The sequence below is a fragment of the Desmodus rotundus genome, chromosome 8 (genome assembly GCF_022682495.2).
Source record: "Desmodus rotundus isolate HL8 chromosome 8, HLdesRot8A.1, whole genome shotgun sequence".
NCBI classification, from domain to species: Eukaryota; Metazoa; Chordata; class Mammalia; order Chiroptera; family Phyllostomidae; genus Desmodus; species Desmodus rotundus.
The window spans coordinates 33,889,614-33,905,306 of NC_071394.1; the positions used below are offsets into that span (position 1 = coordinate 33,889,614).

The 15,693-nt window shown below is 39.7% G+C and overlaps 1 protein-coding gene and 1 pseudogene across 2 annotated transcripts in view; both read right to left on the minus strand.

The window, feature by feature from the left end:
* Positions 1–15,013, minus strand: part of LRRC69 (leucine rich repeat containing 69) — a 28,525-nt gene extending 13,512 nt beyond the window's left edge. Inside the window, exons 1-3 of one of the 2 annotated variants that reach the window (XM_024572500.3) lie at positions 14,831–15,013; positions 4,539–4,665; positions 2,138–2,210 (exon numbers count right to left, since the gene is read on the minus strand). In XM_024572500.3, coding sequence (XP_024428268.2) covers positions 2,138–2,210; positions 4,539–4,665; positions 14,831–15,013 — 383 coding nt within the window. The remainder of the gene's footprint in view (positions 1–2,137; positions 2,211–4,538; positions 4,666–14,830) is intronic. The other variant, XM_024572501.3, reaches the window with a different exon arrangement.
* Positions 2,842–3,414, minus strand: LOC139441107 (MOB kinase activator 2 pseudogene; annotated as a pseudogene).
* Positions 15,014–15,693: the final 680 nt, after the last annotated feature.

The following is a 15,693-nucleotide window of genomic DNA, read 5'->3' on the forward strand; positions in this document are numbered from 1 at the left end:
ATAAGAAAAGCTACTGTACAGGCCTGGTTTGTGTAGCTCATCTGAGCCTTACTCAGTCAGGTGTTCACAGCTACAGTGGATCATCAGAACATAAAAAAGTCTTTGCTGTAATCAAAGCAATTTTGAAGATATTTTATATTCATTCATATGGCTTACATTAAAAGTATTTCATGTAATCAAAACCTAGATTTTAAAGAAAGAAAATCTTATTTTTATTATCTGTGAGTATACATTCACTATATTGAAGAGGAAGCCATAGAACAAAGTAGGATATATATGTGTGTGTGTGTATGATATGTATATATGTGTGTGTATATATATTTAGTAAGCTATATGTATATATTGAAAAAAGTAGGGTATATATATTTACTTACACATATATACTCACGCATGCACAAATTTACATATACATATAAACATACATGGGCATAGATACAAGTATAGTTACAGATTATGTATCTTGTACCAAATATTTGTGAGAACCACCTAGTCCCTGTGGAAGATGCAAAGGTGGATCAAACACAAATTATGCCTTTATTTATACACCATGGTCTGAAGCAGATATGACATAAAGGCAAAATGAGGATAAAAAATGCCATTGGACCGGGAGAAAAAGGTTAAGAAAATCTGAGTCTATAATTACAGACATGATACCTGAGGTATACCACAAATATTTTGGAAAAATTGACATTTGAACTTGGGGAAACAAAAAGAATAAAAATAACCAATAATAATAAAAGCTAACATCCTTTGAGCATTTACTATGTCCCAGGCTCAACCCTGAATGTCGTTAATGGGTTATCATATTTAACCATCAGAACAGCCCTGTGAAATAGGCACCGTTATAGTCCTCATTTTGCAGATGAAAATACCAAGGTATAGGAAGGCGAAGAAACTTTCCTAAGATCGGAACGTGGAATCACTCACGGGGGACTAACCATGCAGCTTAGATCTAAGGCACAGCGAGAATGCAGACAATCCAGAATTATCTGTAAAATGGTGTAGACCTATACATTTTCTAATTCTACTTTTTCCAGTGAAGGCTTTTATTCACTTTTCTGACATGACACCATAGATGTATACAGTTTCTTTAATATTTTATTTTGTACTCCAAACAGAGCGTAATAAATTGTGAAATTATAACATGTTGTAGCTGCAAACATTTGGAAGTTCACCTACTCAAAACTCTTCCTCTAGAGTGAGAAAGCTGTGGTATAGGACAGTTAAATTACTCACTCCAAGTCATAAGGCTGGTGGCTGGTTATACAAATATATGAACCTGGACCTAGTTCACCAGGTCTTCCAAGGTGTGCCCAGATAGGAACAATACATTTGCTAGAGGAATGGATAAGTGAATTAGAATAGATTTGATTTATTCTTACATACATTAGTCATGGCAGGAAAATAGAATAGACTTTAGATGCTGCAGAAAGCCCTTTGTTGAAGACTGTTCATAGTTTTGTGTCCTCTTTTAAATATCTGGATGCTCTTAACTCTGTAACAACATGTCTGTTTCTGTTTAGCAGGCAGTAAAGAGTCTCCAGAGTAAACCCGAGTAAGGCTTTCTCTCCATCTGCAGAAAGAAAAGGCCAAGACGGTGGCCTGCCTGCAGAAGGACAAGTCCATCAGCTGGCTCCAGAAAGGTGCTGCGGAAGGCATCCTATCTGTGCAGCTGTGCAGGAAGGGGAAACAGCATTTTTTTTTTCTGTTGCTGTTAATGATAATAAAATGTGGGGGGGGTTAAACTGAAAATGACATTTTGATCTTAAATCCTTTGCTTTTATAATACCTTTCCTACCAAGCTGAAAATGATTTCCAATACTCATATGAAATAAAATCTGTCACCAATTCTGTAGTAGAGCAAGCTCCAAGACCCAGAGACTGGGGAGGTCAATAACACAATCAACTTCAGAGCTTGATGTTTCCAACCCCCACTTTCACACGTAGACTACCACGCCACGATGTTTAAGGAAACATCTGCTTAAAATTAGCAGCTTGCCTCAGCTCTTCAGAGGCCTCTTTGCTGTGTTCAAATCCCACATGGACTTGAGGCTGGGGAGAGGTTTTCGGATGGCTCCAGTGGGCTGGAGGATTTGGGGGTGGGGCGTTCACTAAATCTCACTATGAACAAAATTACCTGCTGATTTCTTCAGGAATCCATGTGAGCTGATTTTTATTCAGATTGAGCAGGACCAAATTTTGTAAGCCATCTGTTGGAAAATAATTGTAGTCACTTTAGCTGTACGTTTGAAAATAATTTTTAGGCACTTTTCTATTAACTTTGTTTTCTTTCTGATTTTTGGCCTTAGCCAAGGATCTCTGGGTTGCTGGTAACAGATAACCTCTAAAACTAGCTTACACAAAAGAGCTGAATTGATCACAAAGTTACAGTGCTGAGTTGTGGTGCCTGGGGACAAAGGAAGGGTACAGCCAAGCTACTACAAACTGGAACCAGAAAGGAACTGCAAAGGGCACCAGAACACAGACTTAAAAAAAAAAAAAGACAGAAATATATAAACGCTGAACGGCAGTACCATAAACATGTATTGAGCAAATGAATGAAGTGCAACGGTTCTTTACTGGTGGCATCCATCCCAACTAAACCCACAGTGGGAAATCAAATGCCCCAAGCCCACCAGCGTCTGTGAAGCCCGCACTCAGCTCGGACAGGCCCAGCATGTGTGGGCGCCCAGGCAAACCAATGAAGGCACACATAGCACCATCTCCTTGCATGTGTGCACACCTGTCCATTCGTGGGGCTCACCTCTCCTGCTTGTGGTTCTGTGCCCTGTGCCCTGCTGCACACAGCACCTCTGTGAGACTGTCCACGGTGGCAGTCTCTTAAGAGCTGAGCAGGATGGACTCCCTGGTGATGAGGGTGGACTGCACATTGAGTGTGTTCGAGTGTCTGCAGCTCCAGAACCAGGTTCTCCTTGGAGTGGGATGAGTAGATTTGCTCTGGGACACGGAACGGGTACTTGCAGATCTTCACAAGAGACTGAAGGGAGCTGGGAAATTATCGTGTTTCATAGAGAACATGTCCTCATCGGTCACCAGCTTCTGCATGGAGCTCAGACTAAACCAATGTACTGGGGGACTGTGCACTTAATCTTCTGCCCCTGCTCTTCGTACCAGTAGTTCCGGGTGTTGCACACAGCCATCATCTAGCACACCTGTCCTATGCAGAGTTCTGAGATGGGGCTGTGCCTCAGGATGACAGGGTGGAGAAACGCTGTGGCTCGTTGCAGTCTCAATCTCCCAGGGCAACACCACTAGCTGCTTGAACCTGAAGTCAGTGATTTCGGACTTGGTGTATACCTGCTCCAGATATACCTTCTTCTCTGCATCAGGCTTCTCCCCTTTGGGCTTCTCCCCTTTGGGCTTCTCTAAAGACTCCTCCATGAGCCAGGACATGGGCTGCACAGGCCACTGCCCCTTCTGCTGCACATTCCAGGCCCTCAGACCACAGCAGTGGTGCTGGCCAGAAGCCATATTAATATAAATATATTTTACATATAAACAAATAATATATATGTGATGTTATGTAATTATAGGCTGATATATGTATTGGTTTTGTATACAGTCACTCTTGGTAGACACAAAAATGCTCATGCTTAGGTATCCAGGGCTTCAGATACTTCTTCTGAACCACTAAACCAGGTTGTGATGGCCAAGGAGACCCAGGCCAGGCTCCAGGCTAACTGTCTTCCCCACCCTGAGCTCCTCAAAGCCTGTAGATTACACACTCTCTGAGAATCTCTACAGCACATAGAATGCAGGACATAGTTTCATTTCTCATCACAGCTTCTCTCAGCTTCATATTCATATTCTCTCTCCCCCTCCAATTCTTTCTGTTTCATATAGATTTTCTCTAATTAACCACGTATTCATAGCCCTCCTACAACTCCTGCTTTTAAATGTTTGCAGACAGGATGAACAGTTCTCAAACCGAAATGCCTGGAAGAATCAAGAAGACGACTCAGAACACAGTAGTGGGCCTCATGGGAGTGTGCCTGGCCCCAGTGTGCTGAGCCGGAGAGCACTTGTCTGGTCTAACAGGGAGCAGCCACTCAGCCAGCTCCCAGCTAGTGCTGTCTATGGCAATGTGATTCCAGTGTTGCCTAGCCTTTCTTTTTTAAAAAACAGACAAAAACAGCCAGGAATCCAGATTTTTATATGAATTCTCTTAATCTGCAAATCTTGGTACTAAAGTCAAACTTTTAAAAAAGCAGACAAAACAGTGCTGCTTGGGTGGCTCAGTTGGTTGGAACGTCTTCCCATATACAAAATGTTAAGGATTTGATCCCCAGTCAGGGCACATACCTAGCTTGCAGGTTTGATACCCAACTGGGACATATATGGAAGGCAATTGACCAATGTTTCTCACTCCAATTGATGTCTCTCTCTCTCTCAAAATCAATGTACAATTGATTTTGAAAATCATGTACAATTCCTTTCTTACTTTAGTTCCACATTGTTAAACATAGTGAGGGGATTAAGTCTGATACTATAATGCTGCTTTCCTTTGACTAACTTACCACATGCTCCCGATGCAAATCTACTAATTCTATTTCCAAATAAATGGAGCTTCTTCAGGGATGTGAGGTACTTCATCTCTTCTGGAACTTCTTCTAAAAGGTTGTTTCCCAGATTTAGTATTGTCAGCTGCAAACATATAGAGATTCAATGGACTCATACACTATCTACCTTCAAATGATAAAAAAAGAAAAGAATTAAGCCCCTTTGCTGCGATCCATGTGACCTCATACAAATTTTTCACATGTGCCTAAAACGGTCCTAATAAATAAAGTTCATTTGAGCTCATCATGTTCAAACACCTTATGTTAATTAAAGCATCATTTAATTTTCAATTAAAATACTTCACTAAAATTGTATTACAAACTATTCCAAGAATATTCAAAAGCATAATTAATGATTCATTTATAGCTCACCTGAGCAACTCAAGAATATCTTAACATTGTGACCCATAGACTCAAAGCCATTAAAAAATCAGCAAAGGAGTTAATCTCCTGAAATCAGATATGAGGCCAAAAATCTGAGGTTCCCCTGTCGTACTACTCCCAACGGAGCTTTTTCATTTAGATGAATAAGACTTCTCTGTTCCATGCATATAGTCAGAGGCAGGGGGAGGGCTTGCACATCACCCTGTGCGATCACGAAATTCACGAGAAGCTACTGACGAGGTGTGGTAGGTAGGTAGGAAGATCTGCCCCCTACGCCCCTGTCCTACCAAGGATGCATTGGTTAGAGGTAGGAAGTGCTGCATATAAGAGGGTTAGAAAGATCCTCCTTGATCCTCTGATAAATCGATGATACAGGATTGTTCTCTAAAACATGATATTTTTTCTTGGATTTGAAATCAAAATGTACCTTCTGAGATACAAGGTCTGTTTTTTACTCCCAAACATAATTTACGATTCAGATTTCATTACCAACTCCATACTCCAGAATTTTAACATTAAAGGTAAAAGGAAACAAGGGGGTTTTGACAAATAAATAGGTTTATATAACACAAGAAAAATTATTAAGAAGAAAATTTAGGCAATTACATTTATATGTAAATACCAAGTGGTATTTGGTGTGTATGTATGTTAATGATTTAAATTAATATAAAGTAGACATAGATTCATCTACAAGGAAATTCCTTGCCCTTAGACTTCACGGGAAAGGTTTTACTTCCACACATGCTTTCCTCCGAGATTTACCACTGTCCCGGAAACAAAGGACCATATACCGTGGAGGCCTTCTTCTTCTGTAAAGGTGAAGTTAAAATATATCTTGTTTTACTGTACTTCACAGGTGGTGTGCTTGTTTCAAGTTGAAGGCAAGACCTTCCACTAGCAAAGAGATTACAATTTGCTTTATCACAATTTTTATGATGTGGCCTGAAATGAAACTTGCAACATCTTCAAGACATGTTTACATTCGCGCAGCTATCCTTATGAACACTGGATCCAGGGTCTGTGACTGTACTCGTTTCCTATCGCCGCTGTAACAAATTACCACAGGCTTCATGGCTGAAAACAACACAAGCTTATCATCTTCAGTTCTGGATATCGGACATCAGAAATGGGTCTCACTGACCTAAAACCAAGGTGTCAGCAGGGCCATGTCTCCTGAGGGGACAAGAGAATTCTGTGCCTTGTCCAGCTCACAGAGGCTTCCCCGCTGCCATGGTTCTAGCTTGCCCTTTCATCTTCAGAGCCAGCAACGACTGGGAGACTCTTTCCCAAATCACATCACCCTGATGTTCTCTTCCACATTTAAGACCCTCATAATTACAGTTGGCTCACCCAGATAATCCAGAACAATCTCGCCATCTCAAGGTCAGCTAGCTATTAACTTCAGTTCCATCTGCATGCTTGATTCCCCTGTGATGTGTAATCCAACATATTCACAGACTATGGTGATTAGGATGTAGGCATTTTGGAGGGCCATTATTTGCCTACCACAGTCAAATCTTTTCCAAAAAGGAGGTAGATTTCATTCTTTTGCCTAAATTTAGTAAAAAAAAAAAAATTGTAGTGCTCTGTCAGTGCTAGGAGCTCAACAAAATTGCTGTGCTACTGGTGAGGAATACAAAAGTGTCGGGAGCTGCTCTGAGATTTTACCAAACTTGCAAAATAACAGTTAACTTGCCACCATTTCATAGATGATGGTAGAAAGCATGAGACCCCCGGGAAAGAGACAAAGGACAATTTATTATCCACAGCATCAGCAGTGCCCAGATTATTGCTATTTTTGTACCAGCAACGCAGGGGTGTGCAGTGGGTTGTATTACAGAAAAGAAAACATGAGTTAGGGAAACTGAGTCTTCTGTAATGAGCATTCGCCATCCGTGGCTGTCCTGTGCCCCACAGGGAGACACCATCTCTAATTCCCAAGGCTCTGTGCTACATAAATACCCTGGAAGAGTGAGTCCAGAACAAAGGCGGTCAGTACTTCTGCTTACAAGATGTGCAAAAGCAGGAGAGACACATGAATTGTCTCCAACAAAAAGATGGCCATAGGTATTTTTAAGTGGTTGCCAGTTTTTTATTTTTGTCAGTTTTGTTAATGGCAATATGTATTTTTAAAGTAAAGAGGCAACAGGAAATATCGCTTGTGATTTCCCACACCATCCGTGCTTTCCAGGTACTTTTGAGGGCACAGATTGTATAATGCTCATTTTGTATGCTATGCCCTCAGTTTTCATGTATGAGCTTTATTTTTGTCATTGTGTTTTACAGAATCTAAGGACATGGTCCAGACACAAGATAATACAGTAATTTGATATCACAATATATCAAAGAAAATTGCAAGATATAAACAAGGTTGACTATAAAGTGGGGTTTTATTTAATTTTTAAGGCTTACAAATATATCCACAAATAAATGATGAAAAAAAATGCAGTCTAAACTGCCCATATAACCATCTCTAAGGAAGCAGGTGGCTCAATATTCATTTAAAAATATGCATTGTATGACTACTATGAGCCACGAGTTAGTTCTAAGCGCTGAATATAAAGAAGCGAGTAAGTCATGTAAGATATATTTACCTGAGAAGCACTTACGCAGTAACAGTGAGAGAGCAAAAACAAAATGAATGAATGAATGGCTAAACAAATTAATAAGAAAAAATAAAACTAGACCACTAAATTACACCATACAGAAAAATAAACTCAAAATGGATTAAAGGCTTAAATGTAAGCCATAAAACCATTAAAATTTTAAAAGAAAATATAGGCAGTAAAATCTTAGACATTTCTCATAGCAATATTTTTGCCAATACATCTCCTCAGGCTAGGGGAAAAAAGGAAAAATTAAACAAATGAGACCACATCAAACTAAAAAGCTTTTGCACAGCAAAAGAAACCATCAACAAAATGAAAAGACAACCCACTGAATGTGAGAACATGTTTTCCAATTATACATCTGATAAGAGGTTAATTTCCAAATATATAAAGAACTTAAGTGTGTGTGTATACATATACACACTAAGTGTTCTGTGGATAATTTTTAAAATAAGGAGACAGTGATGGGTTGATCAAGGAAGCTTGTCTGAGCAGTTGATATTTAAGCTGAGATGTGAGTGACAATAAAAAACAATAACCAAAATAAAGACCTCAAAGCAGGTACATTCTTGGTGTGGCTGAGGAGCCAAGAAATGTGTCTGCTGCATCCGAGTATGAAGCGTAAAGCGCACCCTAACAAAGAACGAGGTGGTACTGATATGCCTGGGCCCATTTGTATTGCTTTGTAAGCCAGGGTAATGAGTGGGGATTTTGCTGTAAGTGCAATGAGAAATAACCATAGGGCTTTCAGCAACTGTAACAGGAGCACTCTTCCAGGGGTATAAAGAATAGTCTCCAGAGGGAGCAGGAGGCGAAGCACAAAACTAAAACAGAGGCATGGCTGCCGTGGTCCAGGTGAGAGATGATGATGGCGTGGGCTACATCTTTGCCTAGATTCTTTCCCTGCTATATTCTATTTTCTTCAAACCCTTATGGGTTTCTCCTCATAGCTCAGACTCTATTAATTTTTTAAAAATCTATGCTGAGGCTCTCCAAGATATATAGTGTCACAGAAGCCAAGAGAAAAGAAAAGAAAGTTATTTTAAGATAGCAACTGTGGATAAAATCCCGGAGAAAAGTTAAGTAAAATAAAAGCACAGAAATAACCCCTGGGATTAGAACAGGAACATCATTACTGACCTAGACAACAGCGGTGAAGAGATGGAAAGGAAAGTCTGTCTGAAGGGTGCTGTGGAGAAAATGTGCGACAGCAAAGAAAATGACTAAAAGACAATACTTTTAAGAACTTTTGCTGTGAAGGGGAATTAGAAAATCAAGAGGGAGCCCTGGCTGGTGTGGCTCAGTGGATTAAGTACCGGCCTGCTTACCAGAGGGTCCCTGGTTTGACTCCCGGTCAGGGCACACGCCTGGGTTGTGAGCTGGGTCCCTTCCTGGGGGGGTGGGGGGGCAGCGCTGGTGAGAGGCAACCACACATTGACGTTTCTCTCCCTCCATTTCCCTCCCTCTAAAAATAAGTAAATAAAATCTTTAAAAAAAGAAAATTAGGAGGGAGATGGAGTGTTTGTTTCTTCCTAAAATAAAATATATTACATTTTATTACATGCTGATGGAAATAATCCTGTAAATAAAGAGAAACTACTCATATAAGGAGAGAGATAATTGCAGGATCAAAATCCTTTAGAAGATGAGAAGGCATAGGATCCAAAGTACAAGCAGGGACTTTTCATCTGGGTCGTAGGAAGGTAGGAAATGTGTGTGCAGATCAGAGCCCTGGATGGGTTTGGTGATGGAAGTTGAGGGAGTTCCTGACTGACAGAGTCTATTTCTCAATGAAATATGAAACAAAGCCATCTGCTGAGAGGAGGAGACGTAAGAGGTTTGATGAAATGTAATTCTGAACATCCATCTTGGAAATATAGTACGTTAGCTGACAGCCACAGTTGATTTTCTGAGTCAACTTAGCTCCCAAGATGATATAAAATGGATAGATGACCCAAGAAAAGGCATTTTTTCTGGATGACACATTAATTAAATGGCCCTTTGGTTAGAAAAGGCTACCATGTGAAATTCTGAGCCCTACAACCAAGAATATGACATGTGAAAGATGAAGAGGTTTCAACTGATAACCTCGTTTAAAAATTCAAAGGATTTCAAAGTTAAAACTAAGATGAAGTACATGAAAGTGGGATAATTCCTGATAGAATAGGATAACTAAAAAAAATTCACTGATGACCTTGAGATTTATAAAAGTACCTTAAAGACCGGGTGGTGGTACTCTGTGACCATGGCAAATACGTCAGAGCGTCAGCCTAGATTACATAAATTATACAGAAAGGTCCAGAGACACCATGGCAAGGAGTGAGTTCCCTTTGAGAAATACCTCAAGACCCAATCTAAAAGTTTCATTAATTCAATAATATTTTTATACAAGGGGATCCCCCAAAACTGGGGTTTATTTATAAAACTTATGTGTTTATCCTTACATGTCTAAACTTCTGTCACCTTTCAAAGTACTCTCCGTTTGATGCAATACACCTATCAAGATGGTTTTTTTTTCCACTGCTCAAAACAGTTTTTGAACTGGTCCATGTTGATGCCTTTTAGTGCTTCTGCCATAGAATATAGAATATATATATAGAATAAAGTTCTGCTGGTACTTTTCAGCGTGTAACTTTTGTCCCTTGTAACTGGCATATTGCCATAGATCGAAAGACAGCATAGATACTAAAGGTTTCACGTGGCCCCGTGACCCAGAGAATTGCAGGATCTTATAATCCAGGTGAACTTGTATAAGTCACCTAGCACATCATATAAAACACAAATGGGCATCACATATCTTCCTCATAACACAGTAATGGGAAGCTTTTTTATCTTGTTAGGAATTTTATTTTTTTAAGTTTAGTCTCTCTGAAACTTCTACCTAATTCTTCCCACAGCAGCCAGAAAAACAGCTTTATCCCTGCTCCTTTCTCCCACATAACAACCTCTTAAAATTTTGAAGATTGCTGTTATATTCCCCTCAAATTTTTTCTATTCTTCCTTAACCAGTTCTCTCAGGACATAACATTCAGACTCCTCACCGTCCTGGTCATTCTTTCATTTTTATAAGTGCCTCTCGCTGAAAGCGTGGCACCACACTTCCATTAATGCAGCTGGTCCTGGCATGCAGTCCAATCAGCAAGGCACATTGTTGGTGCATAATTAATTTTATCTGTGACAAAGAAAGCTGCTACATTAATAGTCAAGGAGATAAGCCACATCTGGACTTATGTAATTATTTTCTTAACTTAAATGCTGTTATCCCTATAAAAATTATATCTTTTTGGTTTGGGCTTAAAAGACATCGCAAGTGTATGTGATGTTGTCACTTTTAATCCAAAGTCTAAAACTAGACAAAGTCAACGGAGAAACCCCTTCTGTTTTTCCATCCATGCTTTGGTTAATGCACTACCATTCTCATAATACTGTGGTAGCCCACCTTTGCAATCACCCAGCTTCTTTCTCTCCGCCTAAATTCAGTCAGTCAACAAATCCTATTCTCAAAACTCCTTTTAGAGGCAATTTTTTTAGTTTTATCCCATTTGCAAGCACTAGGAATCATTATCATCTACTTATGGTATTACATAGCTGAGAAATGCAAAGAATGGGATGTGCTATCATTTAAGTTCCATTTTTTAAATCCTGCTAGATTGTATATAAACTGCTGCCCAAATTGTAAATTGATGAGGAATTTCTTCACCCAATATTCCCAAATGTTTCCATCCTTCCTGTAGCCTTTTCTGCATCATTGTATACTTGCCCTAGTGTCCCTCTATCCCAACTCTTCCTAAGTGTATTTGATTGCATTGACCCACTCACACCTCTACTACGTTGTATCCAATCTGTGGCCTGCCTTGAAGGAGATGTGTGTGTTTCTTTTTATGTCTTGGATATGAGATAAGCATCTCAATGTCCACTGATGCCTTTGGATTATGACATCTAGGTTTCATGTGTAGCAATCTTTGTATAAGTAGGAGAGAAGATGTTTGAGGGGAAGAAAAGTACTGATTGATTTGTTAATGATACTACAGTCATACCTTGGTATTTGTTAGCTTCAGAACTCATCAAACCCTGTACTCGTCGCATTTTACGAGAAAAAACAATGTCCCAGCACTTGGTGCTTGCTGGGGACTCATCGCACTTACTAGAAACGGTGTGAGCTATGATGCCACCTCACAAGAGAAAATGCCCATCATTGTTAGTTTTGGCACTCTTCACGCATTCCAGAACGAATTAAGAATGAGTACTGACATACCAGTGTACTAAAATTTACATAGCATTTTTTAAAAGATTTTATTTATTTATTTCGAGAGATAGGGGAAGGGAGGGAGAAAAAGAGGGAGAGAAACATCAGCGTGCGGGTGCCTCTTGTGCGCCCCCAACTGGGGACCCGGCCCACAACCCAGGAATGTACCCTGACTGGGAACCAAACCAGTGACCCTTTGGTTCACAGGCTGGCACTGTATCTGCTGAGCCACACCAGCCAGGGCTAAATAGCATTTAATATGTGCCAAATGCTGCACCAACCAGCCTTATACATTGCCTCGTGTGGACCTCACAATACCCCTGATTTTACAAAAAAGAGATCTGGGCTACAGATCTATGGTGGCTACAGTTGTAGCCTCTACAGAGGCTACAATTAACAGTGAAATAACAGCTTCACTCTATGGCCTATACTCCTAAATTCTGTACCACACTATCTACAGTAATGTGCTGCCTACTTTTAAAAAGAATTTACTATTACTCAGAATGATCACATATAAGCACATATATACACATAATACATTCATCTAACACATACAATAAAATTATCTTGTATGTAATACATAGAATTCTCTTTTTAAATATAGTTGTTCCATTGGTTTACACACTCATTCGTCAGTATTGTGTAGAAGGCAAGGCATATGCTTCTCAGACCATCTGCCAGGTAGTGTACTAAGTAAGCGATCACAGACAACTCAGTCTAATTAACACCCAAGGATATGTCTATTGATATTTTCGAGAGAGAGAAAGGGGGAAGGGGGAGAGAGAGAGAAAGAGAGAGAGAAATTGAGAGAGAGAAACATCCACATGGGAGAGAAACGTCAGTCAATTGCCTCCCATGTGCGCCCTGACCAGGATCGAGCCTGCAACCTGTGTGTGCGCACAAACACCAGTTGATGCTCCAACCACCTGAGAAACCCGGCCGGGGCTCCGTTTCTGTTTTTAAAATGGGGATAGCAGCATCTTCTTCTCACGGCTGATTTAAGGATCAGAGACAATATAAAAAGGCGCCTGGCAGACAGCAGATACTGTGAAACGCCAGCTACAACCTTTTACACCCAGCAGAAGGCCGCCTGACCAGACCCCGTGCACGGGGCTGCACTGCAGTAGGTGCTTCGCGCGTGTGTGTTGTCGTTTCCACCCGCTTTCTAATTTAAAGCCATTTGTTTTCTTAAGGATTTCCAGCTCAGTTTTTCAAAGATTTCTCCATTCACAGCCACGTTCGAAAGAGAGAAATGTTAACTATACAGCCTTTAATTTGTTAATTTGGCTGAAAATGTTTGTTTGTTTGTTTGTTCCTGCAGTGATGTGTTTCAGGATTCTGTGTCCACCACACTGTCACTATATCTCGGATTTCCAATTGTTGTAACAAATTTCTGTGTTGATTGCCCCCCCTTGGCATGGACCACCTTCTCCATGAGGCTATCCTTTTGTACTGGCAAGGCACTGTGTACTTCCTGTGGCTGATTGTCATCTTCTGCTTTGAATTACACTGATTCAAGTATCTATGTGTATACTTATTTTTTCTTTTTACCTCTACTATTAGGTGGAAGTTTTGTGATGACAGGATCTCCATGTGATTTATCTAGCACCCAAAGAACAGTGTCTGGAACACAATAGCTGCTCAGTAAGCATTAGCTGAATGCTGCCTGCTTAGAACAGTTCTGTAAACTAATGGTTCCACTGTGGAATACGCATTACCCTTCCATACCATTTTTTTTTCAAAATTAAGTATCTATAGAGTTCAGTCAGCTCCAAACTGCCCAGTTTGATTCTCTTTCTTCTAATGGGTTATGTGGTTTTTTTTTTTATTCTAGCCATCAACTCATTCTCAGTAACTCTATATTTAATTCAACGTAGTAGCAATCACAAGTACACCTAGAATGTGGACCAGGCTACTTCTCTAACATTTAATTATGCTGTACTTATAGCTGTTAATTACCACTAGAAAATTCTTTGCTATTTATTATATCTTTCAATTATTTACATGATTTAAAAAATAATATCCATGACTAACTTGGGTAAAAAATTTGTTCCAAGGGTCAAAAAAACAAGCTGGACATCCTCTAAACTAAATTGTGGCTTGATGATACCATTTTGGAAACAAACTATTAGATAATTTTCCTATAACATGTATAACTTTGTTTGAGCTAGTATTTGAAATATAAATCCTTAAATTGCTTAAGGACAGTGAATATTCCCATTTGCTATACCTACATAGTACATAATACAGCATCAGGTTCCACAAACTATTTAACAAAAATAGCTGAATCAAATTAATGAGAAAAATAATAAGGTTTTACATTTTTCTAACTAGCCGGAGTGTGGCCAAGGTACATGGGGAATGGCAGCTCTATGGCTCATTCTGCTAATTCTTATAAATGCATTTAAAAAAACATCTGTGGCATCTTTAAGACCACAGTTCAATACAATACCAAATGTATCTTCCGAATACTGCTGTCCTGAATTTATTTAAATAAATCACACTTTACTTTTAATAATGAATTTAACTGATTTAAAACTATTTCAAAAGAAATGAATGTCCCCTCCTTCCCATTCCCTGCCAACACTCATTTCAAACTTCAGCCTGCTGTAGGACACTGAGAAGGATCCCCTTTCCTGTACCAGAAACGTCTCTTTTTTTTCTATGTGCAAAAGCTTCAGAACAGTCCTCAGGGTGAAGAGAACCTGGGGGATCCTCAAACCCAGACTCCCAAGCCTTTCCCGAAGACAGCCTCCAGAAAGACAAGCGTGGCAGAGACCCAATGCTCTGATTCCACTTGTGGGCCAAAGAGAACTGGAGGAAATTGAAACATGTTCGTCCCCTAACACACGGAATCCCCTAAGGGGGAAAGCCTCCTGATGTCTTCGTAACAAAGCTCCTCCGTGAGTCTTCAAGAGGCTAAATCTCCACAGATCAAAGCCTTATTGTTCTCTCATCTCTTTTCTCTCCTGTTTTCCCTTCTCATTCCAAAAACATATGCTATTCCTCACCTGGGTCAAGGTGCGTATCTCTGAGCACACTTTGGGGATTAGGTTATTCTGAAGGTTTAGAGTCCTCAGTCCCGGCAGTTTTTCTAATGTTGAGGGCATCTTAGTCATCTTTTTCCCATTCAAGGTAACAATCTTAGTGTTTTCACCACCCTTCAATGCTCTTATTAACAACCGTCCGGCCATGGGCTGGAAAGAGAAATAGGAAAAGGAGAAGGTAACCACTAGGGAATAAGGTCCTTATTATGCGTCTTTAGAATCTCTAACTGCATAGTTGTTGTGTCATAGAAACATAAACATTCTGAGATCTACCATGTTGAAGGTGGGAGGCACCCGATAGTTTCCTGACTAAAAGGTAAGGAGGGGAAATAGCTGATTCCAGGTGTGGGGCAAAAAATATACAAGATGAGCCTAGGATATCTTACAACAGAGACATGGAAGTTATCGAAAACTAATGAGATCACATCAAAAGGACATAGGAGCCAACTTATAAGGACTCCCACTGGTCTAAGAGGGAAATTTGAGGATCAGGGAGAATAATCAAGAATAGACATTAAACACATTAAAATGTATGAACACCTAAGAGTTCATAATGGTATTTTTTAAATGAAAGAAACTAATTGATTACATTGGGACTTGCAAGGGAACCAATTCGTGAGTCTGAAAATTGATAAAGAAAAAAATGAAGCACTTATTCTGCTTTTTCAGCGTACAGTGCATTTTAGTATAACCTAATAGTTTAAAAAGTTCTTATTCAAAGAATACCTGAAGCTAATAAATAAGGAAAAACAGATTTAGAAAAGTCACCATTGTAGCAAATCCTAATGAAATAAGGGAACATACACAATGATCATAACTGGATGCTA